The following is a 10,364-nucleotide window of genomic DNA, read 5'->3' as shown; positions in this document are numbered from 1 at the left end:
ACTGGGATACCACCTCACACTGGTCAGAGTGGCTAAAATGAACAAGTCAGGAGACTATAGATTCTGGCAAGGATGTGGAGAAACGGGAACCCTCTTGCACTGTTGATGGGAATGCAAACTGGTGCAGCCGCTCTGGAAAACTGTGTGGAGGTTCCGGAAAAAATTAAAAATAGATCTACCCTATGATCCAGCAGTAGCACTGCTAGGAGTTTACCCGAGGGATACATGAGTGCTGATGCATAGGGGCACTTGGACCCCAATGTTTATAGCAGCACTTTCAACAATAGCCAAACTACAGAAAGAGCCTAAGTGTCCATCAACTGAAGAATGGATAAAGAGGATGTGGTTTATATATACAAGGAATACTCCTTGGCAATAAGAAAGAATGAAATCATGCCATTTGCAGCAACGTGGATGGAAATGGAAGGTATTATGCTGAGTGAAATACATCAGTCAGAGAAGGATAGATTATCATGTTTTCACTCATATGGGGATCTTGAGAAACTGAACAGACCATGGGGGAAGGGAAGGGGAAAATATAAAATAGGTACAAACAGAGAGGGAGGGAGGCAAACCACAAGAGACTACTAAATACAGAGAAGAAACTAAGGGTGGATGGGGGGGTAGGAGAGAGGGAAAATGGGTGATGGGCACTGAGGAGGGCACTTATTGGGATGAGCACTGGGTGTTGTATGTAAGCCAATTTGACAATAAATTATATTCATTAAAAAAAAAAAAAGTATGCTTCTAGTACAGCATGGCAGCATAGACCTAAAACAACACCAATGCCAACACAGTGCTGAAGACAGAATGGCCGATCACGTGCTATGGCGAAAAAAACCATGGAAAAGCAATTTTACCTGGGGTAGGAAGGGGGAAAGCTGTGAATCAGCACAATGATGCTAAATTTTAAAAACCGGAATTTTTACAGTAAATATTTTTGAAAATGTTTCAGCGGTCAGCGCTCACCTCCCGTCTCAGTTCCCTGGTCAGCGCTCACCTCCTGTCTCAGTCCTCCGGTCAAGGCTCACCCTCTGTCTTAGTTCTCTGGGCAGGGCTCACTGCACACAGCAGACCTGCCCTCAGGGGAGAGGCACAGCATCGCAGGAACCACATACCTGGAGAAAAGCTCCCCGATGTTTTCGAGCTCTCCAATGGCCTGCAGCCTGCCGAGGGTGGGGTAGAGCGAGTACACGGACTCGAGGCTGCCCCTACACAGCTCCTCCACTTCTCTCAGCCTGGGGGCAAAAGACAAGACGCTTGGGACACGAAGAGGCTTGCAGAAAGATCAAAGTTCGAATCTGTGGATACAGAGTTGCTTTGCTGGCTGTGCTGTTGACCTCATGCCGTGGAGGCCCCAGCATCCTGCGGCAGAAACACCATCCTCGCACGGACCTGTACTGCAACCCGGCCCTAAGCCGCAGGCTGTCTAACCTGCACTCCCCTGCACCTAGGTTTCTTCGCTTTCAGAATTCTTCTGAACATAGAGAATACACATAGAAAGAGCCTAACAAAATGGCCAGCACATAATAAGCACCAAAATAGCAGCAAATATTTTTGTAACCAAATACAGGATTTAACAGGTCACTAACTACTGTTAAATAAATAGTATGTTACCTGTGTTTAACCTGTTATAGTTAAGTACCTTCTGGTGTATTACCTCATTGCACCTCATAACAAGCCTAAGTATTGGTAAGTACTAACCACAGTCAGCACTTAACAAAAAGAACACCAGTGCTAAGAGGTAAATGCCATACAACTACCAACAGAGGTGAGGTTACAACTCTTGAGACACAGAGGCCCAGGAATGGGACAGAGGGGTGGGAATCTCGTTCTCGAGGGCTGTACATAAAGAGCTGATCTGGTCCCAAAGGGAATTTTTTTTTTTTTAAGGAAAGAACAGATTTGAACCACATGAACAAGTAAAAAGATCTTATCAGAAAAAAAGAATGTAACAATTTATGTAAGCACCTAACATGAGCAAGCTCCTCCATCTAAAACAAAAAATAAAAAGGTACTATTATAGAGTGTGTGACACACACGTATTTGTGTGACAAATACGAATAGAGAATTCTCTCATATAAAACTGCTGAAACACAGAGAATGCCCTTCCAAGATACAGAAAACACCCACAGTTCCTATTAAAAACATTCCTGCAGAAGATAAAACTCATCTGAGCACTTACTTCTCAGATGTACATAAGCTACAAAATTGTTACAGGATTTCGCCTCCCCCTTCTGCACTGTTTGAATCCCAACAGTGACTGGCATGATTTATTCCACAGCGAAGGTGTTGCCTGACAAGAGGGTGGGAATGACGAAGACACAACCTGACCAAAGCCACCAAGTCCTTACCCTTCAGCAGTGCAAATCCGCATGCTGAAATTACTCATCAAGTTTTCAGAAAAGCAGCCATGACACTAAATGTTAAAATACAGTAACTCTTTTTACAATACCTGGCATATTTGAGACTTTCATAAAATGTGGAGAATTCTCTATCTCTCAGAGACTGTAGAGCATTGTACACGGATTCATGGTAACTGGTTCCCTCCATTCCTTTACTGAGATAATTAAAACATAGAGAAAAAATATATTTAAAAACAAAAAGTCTTAAAATGTACAGGTATATACAATATAATTGCACCAAAAAAACAAAATTTGACAACTAAAATTAAGGCGTCTCCATTTCAAAGAATGCATTTCTAGAAATTCTGGCAAGAAATACAAAGAATCTTGTGGATCATTTAAATTATTCAAGCAGAAAAAAGTGTATTTCTCAGCTCTTGTGCCTGGTTCTAATTCTCACTTATTCAGCAAACACCGACTATGTGCCAGGGGGCACCAGGCTCCAAAGCCGGGGCAGAGCGGGGGGAAGGGGGTCCATGACTGGACAGGTCAGATAAGGTCGCCATTCCCATGGAGTTCATGTTGTGGTTCAGAGAAGATGGACAATAAATAAGCCAGACGCTGACAAGGAACGTGCAGAGAATTAAAACGGTAACAAAAGAGAAGGACCGGGTGGCAACTTGAGATGGATGGTCAGGGAATGTCTGAGACATGACACTGTCCTACTAGAATCTGCATGACGAGAAGCCACACCCGGGGCAACAGGGGCAACAGGCAGCAGATACATTCAAGGCCTTTACGTACCAACAGCCTGGTGTGCAGGAAGAACACAGAGAAAGCCCACGTGCCTGAAATACAGCAGGCAGCGGGAACAGTATACGGTGACTTAGAGAGGAAGCAAGAGTAAATGCTATAAAAATATGAAAGCGTATCTCTCTAATCATACAGCAATCTAACAGTCTGAAATCTGAAAGACACTCCAATTGACGAAATTTTTTTCTGTGAAGGCAATTAAACATACAATTAATATGGTTTCGTTTTTTGGTGCCTATGTCATCAAAAGACTTTTTACATAAATGAGAAATCTTTTCTAAGATCAGGTGTTTGGCTTTCCATTCGGAGCAAATGGTGATGTTACATACAGGGCTACAAACGGTATCTTCCCATGTTCCGGGATTAGCAGTATTTTTTCATGAAAGAAAATATCCCATCGCTAAAGATAAGCAGTCTTAGGAGTGCTGTCCAGCCACGACGGTGCTACCTGACCGCGGGGACCGGGAAGCGGAAAGGCTATACTTCTCTTTGGGTTCATAAACAATCAATGAGAAGATTCTCAGGAGAAAATACATTTTACATTTCTATTTTCAAGTATGTCTGGCAGCAGGCCGGGGGGTGGGGGGGGGGGGGGGGGGGGGGGGGGGGAGGGATGCCCTGTGAACTGCTTACTGCTGTCATGTTTAAGCCACTCGGGCATCTCTATAGCCTGCAGCATGTACAAAACACGAGAAACCCCCCAACTCTTGTTATGCTCACAGAGTAAGTTTAAAAACAGTTCGTTATAGGGGTGCCTGGGCGGCTCAGTCCGTTAAGCATCTGACTCCTGATTTTGAGTCAGGTCACAGTCTCACGGTTCATGAGTTCGAGCCCTGCGTCAGGCTCTGTACCGTCAGCACGAAGCCTGCTTAGGATTCTCTCTCCTTTTCCTTGTCTCTCTCCCCCTCCCCTGCTTATGCACGCTCTCTCTTTCCCTTTCTCTCACTCAAAATAAATATATAAACTTAAAAAAGAATAAAAACAGCTCATCGGTTACAACCAGAAGAAAATGTCCAAGCTCTTACTTGGCAGAAACACAGTGGTCCCACTGCATATTCCTCCACGCTGCTTGGTAACAGAGCTCCTGCAGCTCTGCACACCACTCTTTATTTTCAAGGTCTAATCCTTTTAAATAGACGGAAAGGATATGGCAGAGTCCCAAATTCTGCAGGGCCTAAGCAGGAGTTAAAAAAAAAAAAAAAAAAAAGTAGTCAAAGATAACAAAACTAGCGAAAAAATAACGGCCAAACATGAAAAGTAGGGGCGCCTGGGGGGCTCAGTCGGTTCAGCAACCAGCTTCAGCTCAGGTCATGATCTCATGGCTTGTGAGTTCAAGCCCCGCACTGAACTCTCCACCCTCAGGAGCCTGCTTCAGATCCTCTGTCTCCCTCTCTCTCTGCCCCCTCCCATGCTTGCTCTCTCTCTCTCTCTCTCAAAAATAAACATTAAAAAACAACAAAACATGAGAAGTAACTTTCACAACACCATCACTGAAAATCCCCAAGTACCATTTCCTTTGCTCTCCCCGAAACATAAAGACAGAGACTGAAGCCCGACTAAGGGGCGCCAGCCAGCAGCACAGATGACAGCCTCCGGACCACCTGACATACAGACTACGAGCAAGAGTTTACGTGAGGCTTTCCAGGGAAAGGACGTAATCCACGACCTGCCACGCTGCGTGCTGGCGAGAAATGTCTTCTGCTGGCTAACAAGACTGTGATCAACAAACCCACACCATCTTTCAGGTCAGCGACCCTCTGGGTTTTGACCCCAATGCCTGTGTCCAGAGTTTACGTGGCCGGCTGAAGACGCCACCCATGTACTGAAATCCCCTCACGCGACACGGGACTTCACCAGAGCAGAAGAGAACTCACCTGGATGATTCCTGCCTGGCGGGTGGATGAGGAGATTGCCGACTCAAGGTCATATGTCACCAGGGCTTTCCCCCACATGGCTTCATGCTCGTACGTTCGCAGCCTGTAATTACAGATTTCCAAGGTACCTCTGAGTTCTACCTGCGTGTGGCTCCTTCACAGACAGAATTACCATCCCGCCATCCAGAAGCACGGGTTTTACCTGGTAAGGGGCTGGAGCATCTTCCCCCCACCACAGCCGTACAGGCTATCTGGCTCTCCGATACTTCTATAGATTTCTAAGAGCAGATCCTAAAAACGGGGCAGCAACAAAAATTGGAGATGGGAAAAATACCACTTTATGAATTCAACAAACTGGAAATTGTATCATTACCAACATGTCTCCCAACTACACATTATTCTCATAAATGTAAAAGATAGTGATATGGAAATGTAGACCAAAGATGTGAATCGGCAACACAACAAACAGATCCCAGACAACAGAATGGCTCCCTGAAAAGAACTGATCACAATTTCATGCATTAAATAAGAAATCAACCCCAATTTATCAGGCTTTCAAACACATGCATAAGTAATCATTTAAATAAAAACAAAGAATCCTATCAACAGCTAAAAATGGACACAGGAAAATGACATCTGCAAAGTCTGACTCTTGGAAACTGAATGTAGTAAAAATAAAGGTCATGAACTTTTCTTTCAAAGAAAACTCAAAACTGAATTATGTTACAATTGGTAAAACACAGCAAGGATAAAGAAGCAGCCTGATGACTCCAATCTTTGTTGTAAAATGTACACACAATGGATTCTGTTTAAAACCATCTCAGTAAAATAAAAATGAAAACAGAAAGACAACAGAAGATTGGAAAAACTAGAAACCTCTGCACAGAAAACCAATCAAGCAATTTTACTGCTTAATGGTGCTTGCTCTGGGAAATATTTACTAAATACAACTTCATGGATACTGGCATAAGTCTGTAATTCTAATTCTTTTTTTTTTGTTACTGTTTATTTATTCTTGATAGCACAAGTGTGAGTTGGGGAGGGGCAGAGAGAGAGGGGGAGACAGAATCCAAAGCAGGCTCCAGGCTCTGAGCCATCAACACAGAGCCCAACGCAGGGCTCAAACCCACGAACTGTAAGAACATGACCTGAGCTGAAGTCGGACACTCAACCGACTGAGCCTCCCAGGCGCCCCTGCAGTTTGAATTCTAATTAAACTGTTTCTATTCATGAACGTGAAATTGAGCCCTTGGTGCTGGAATGTTCAGTACCCAGCTTAGCGCAGTAGCCTAGCACAGAAAATACTGCAAAAAATCAGCAAAAGAGGGTAAAACTATCAAAAAGCACAAATGGAAAAGAGAAAGGAGAATGGGATCAACAGTAGAGAACATACAAGATGCCAGGAGAGGCTGACGGTGCTAAGGGTTAGTGAAACATCAGAGAAGATGCTGAAAGGAAGGCGACCCCCACGCTAGTAACACAAAGTTCACAGGGCCCACGAGCAAGTGCTGCTTCTGGGAGGAGGTTAGTCTTTCACAAGTCCAGCTGTTAAGGAAAAAGAGGCCAGAAAGGGTGACAGAAGAGAGAAATGACTTATTTTTATTTTTTTTAATATTTATTTATTTTTGAGAGAGAGAGAGAGAGAGACAGAGACAGAGAGAGACAGAGAGTGAGCTGGACAGGGGCAGACAGGGAGACACAGAATCCAAAGCAGGCTCCAGGCTCTGAGCTGTCAGCAGAGAACCCGACGCAGGGCTTGAACCCACAGATTGCGAGATCATGACCTGCCGAAGTCGGACGCTTAACCAATTGAGCCAACCAGGCACCCCGGAAATGACTTTATTTTTAAGTAGGCTCCATGCCCAAAGTGGGGCCTGATCCCATGACCCTGAGATCAACAGTCACGAGCTCTACCAACTGAGCCAGCCACGCGCCCCTGCAGGGGAATGACTTGAACAGAAGTGTGACAACATCTGGACACCTCCAGAGGGAGCAGAGCACAGTGAAGAGTAACTGCTCTGAGAAAGAACTCATAAACAACGAAGCACAGGAAGGACTGTGTTGACTAGAAGGAGAAAGTGTTTCTCCACTTTAACAACAGGAAAGGTTACACTGAGCGATGCAGGGGGATTTCGTGTTTGATGGGGAGATGTGCTGGGACTTCGTCTCTACCTCCCCGGTTTTCTTCGAGAAGCAGGAGGCAAGCTACAAGCAAAAGGGAAGAGACCAAGTGGAGAGGTAGAAACGGTCATTTCAGAGGACTGAGCCGACCAAAGAAATTCAGCGAGAATGGCCAACTTAGGAGTAGGCATGAAGAGATTTATAGAAGGGGTTCCTGGGGGGCTCAGTCGGTTAAGTGTCCAACTCTTTGTTTCAGCTCAGGTCACGACCTCATAGTTCATGGGATCGAGCCCTATGTTGGGCTCTGCACTGACGGTATGGAGCCTGTTTGGGATTCTCTCTCTTTCTCTAAATACATAAACATTAAAAAAAATTTATAGAAGGAATCGGCCCTGCGATGTGACATACAGTAAACAAGTAAACAAATGAATATATGATTACAAATGTTAAATTCTATAAAGAAAAAAAACAGGCTACTGTGGCAGAAAAATCTGTATGAGATAGGTGGTTTTACTTCCAAGTGTCAGATAAAGGAACTCAAGGTTGGAAAGGGGGAGTGATCTGCACAAGATTTTACAAGCAGCAGGGCCAGGATCAGAACTCAACTCTGTCCACCCCGAGGCCTAACGTTCAAACCGTGAGCTTACGTACAGGACACTCAGCCCAAACAGTAACGTCAGTCTGAAAATCAAATGACGTCTCTAGCATCTCTATAATAAAATAATAATACAAAATAAATAGTATCACAAATAATAAGGTCTCTGTAATATTTACCTGTAAACTTATTCCAGTTTCTTCTTTACTTTTTTCACTCAAACTAGAAATCGTTGTATTTTGGCTTGCTTCTTCAAACATAAGGCTTCTGTTTGTCACAAGAGCACATCTTTTAATGAAAATATACTATTGTGAAGCTTACTAACACACACTATAGCCTTGAATGAGAAAAACTAACCAAGATCACAGATAAAACATAATGAACCATTCATACTTTAAAATGTAATATGACTCACACCTAGAATGGAAAAAATTTGTGAATATTAATTCTTCTCATGATTATCAAATATTAATGACAATCTCATAGACAGGAAGGCCATAAGTCAAACTGCGCTTATTTATAGGGCCAGGCCTGTTTAAAAATAAATGCTCTCCAATTTATAATGTTCTGTCAGGGGTTTTACCCGAAGTTCAACCTCATTAATAATCACGGGCACACAAGACCACACCGAGACACCACATAACAAGCGATAAATCGGTAAAAATTAGGAAGTGTGATAATACTAAGTGTTCACAAAGAGGGGCATGGGTGGGATCCACCCACCCAAGGTTATAAAACCACTAAGTGACAGGAAGAAGACAGAGATCTGGGTACCCCAAGGCCTCAGCTTTCAGCCCTGCACGTACATACACGATATTCGGTCCCATCAGTTAATTTCAACTCCCAAGTCATGTCAGCTATAAAGTTGGTGACAATAATTATCCCATGTATAAAATCAATAGTAACCTAAGTGGGAGTGCCTCTGTTATTACCTATCAGTTGATTCCTGTTTGGCTCCCTCCTTCAAATGTAAGGCTTTCTACGGATCCACTCCCACAACTCCATTTCTGACAAGTATGCAAATGGCTGTGACCACTTTCAGAAACAATCTGGCACTATCTTGACAAGGCTGAACTTCTGCATCCCCTGCAGCCCAGTAGTTTTCCCCTTAGACACAGATCCTGAACCGGGGAAGGAGGAAACGAATCGTGGTGCACCGCCCCCCCGCTGGGACACGCAGTGGCAGTGACAAAGTACTGACCACAGCAACACACGACATAGATAAATCTTACAAAGATACCGAATGGAAAAACAAGTTCTAGAAAAGCACACACATAATTTGTCATGAAGCTCAAAAATGAGGAAAACTAAACTATATTTATGTATTCATACTCCTAGGATAAAAACAGCACCTATAAGAATGAACACAAAACACGAGCTCACGTTCACCTCCCGGAGGGAAGACAGAGGGATGGGACAGAGGAGACTGCTGCCTGACAGAAGAGTAGCGACAACATCCAATTTATGTGTAGCTATTACATCTATTTTCCTTATTGGCAGGTCATGCAGAAGACAGTTTTCAGAGGAGAAATTTGGAGAGCAGGGGAGACAGTACTAGAGGTTGTAACTTTGTCCGTCTAAGGCTGTAATTGATCCAGGAAAAACAGAGCCGCCAGGACCTGGCAGACGCTGCCTCAAGTACCAGTGACACTCACATAACCGAGGTCGCGAATGAACACCTTTGGTCTAAATCTGTTTGAGGGAGTTTTACACTTCTTTCTGAAAAATTATGGACACTAGCTTTGAAATCTCGTATGTTCTCAGGAGCAAGTTAACAAACAAAACTTTATGGTACCTGACTGAGTCACTGAAGAAAACCAGCGTTCCCTACCCTCCGTCAAGCTCATCCCTCTGTCTGCCCTTCCTGTCCCATCAGGCACTTGGGGAAAAAATCAAAAATCAAAACCAAACTGTTAAAGCAAATTGCAAGCCTTCTCTGTCAAGGACTTGTTCCTAAAGTTAACCAAATCAAAATCCGGGCCTCCTGCTCGTTAAACAATTCTGCAAAAGTTTGCCAAAATCTATCCCATCACCTATCTACAAATTAAGGTGATTTTATTTACACTCATAGACGAGTGGTGCCTGGGTGGCTCAGTCTGTTAAGCGTCCGACTTCGGCTCAGGTCATGATCTCGCAGTTGTTGAGTTGGAGCCCCATGTCAGGCTGTGTGCTGACGGCTCAGAGCCCGGAGCCTGCTTCGGATTCTGTGCCTCCCTCTCCCTCTCAGCCCCTCCCCCACTCATGCTCGGTCTCTCAAAAATAAATGAACATTATACTACTAGACAAGTGTATTCACTCCCAATTAGAAGAAATACTAATTAGAAGGAAATACACAATGAAACCAAGATACTGAAACACATTCAGATCATAATTACTACTGCCAAGTATGTAGACCCTGACTCAAATGTTAAGTCTCTAAGAATGGGCAATGATCCATTTCTTACTGATATTTAACGAACATAACTGTCTTCATACAGTCTATAGTGATGATGAACCAATTACATATTATACATAGTATCTACATATCATAGATTTTTGTTTTCATTTGAAAAGGAGAAACTAAATACCAAACCAAAGACTTAAGAAATCAGTCCAAGTAACTCATTTATTTATGTT

The 10,364-nt window shown here is 43.6% G+C and overlaps 1 protein-coding gene across 1 annotated transcript in view; it reads right to left on the bottom strand.

Annotated features, from left to right (window-relative positions):
- Positions 1 to 304: 304 nt before the first annotated feature.
- Positions 305 to 10,364, bottom strand: part of LOC125917870 (serine-protein kinase ATM-like) — a gene marked incomplete at its 5' end in the record, with an annotated part of 72,753 nt that continues 62,693 nt past the window's right edge. The window contains 6 exons of the mRNA XM_049623965.1: positions 305 to 1,238; positions 2,456 to 2,560; positions 4,184 to 4,332; positions 5,033 to 5,135; positions 5,235 to 5,323; positions 7,928 to 8,015. Coding sequence (XP_049479922.1) covers positions 1,040 to 1,238; positions 2,456 to 2,560; positions 4,184 to 4,332; positions 5,033 to 5,135; positions 5,235 to 5,323; positions 7,928 to 8,015 — 733 coding nt within the window. The remainder of the gene's footprint in view (positions 1,239 to 2,455; positions 2,561 to 4,183; positions 4,333 to 5,032; positions 5,136 to 5,234; positions 5,324 to 7,927; positions 8,016 to 10,364) is intronic.

Source organism: Panthera uncia, unplaced genomic scaffold, assembly GCF_023721935.1.
Source record: "Panthera uncia isolate 11264 unplaced genomic scaffold, Puncia_PCG_1.0 HiC_scaffold_267, whole genome shotgun sequence".
In the NCBI taxonomy this organism is placed as follows: Eukaryota; Metazoa; Chordata; class Mammalia; order Carnivora; family Felidae; genus Panthera; species Panthera uncia.
The sequence above is the reverse complement of the archived record's forward strand: the minus strand, read 5'-3'. Positions and strand labels throughout refer to the sequence as shown.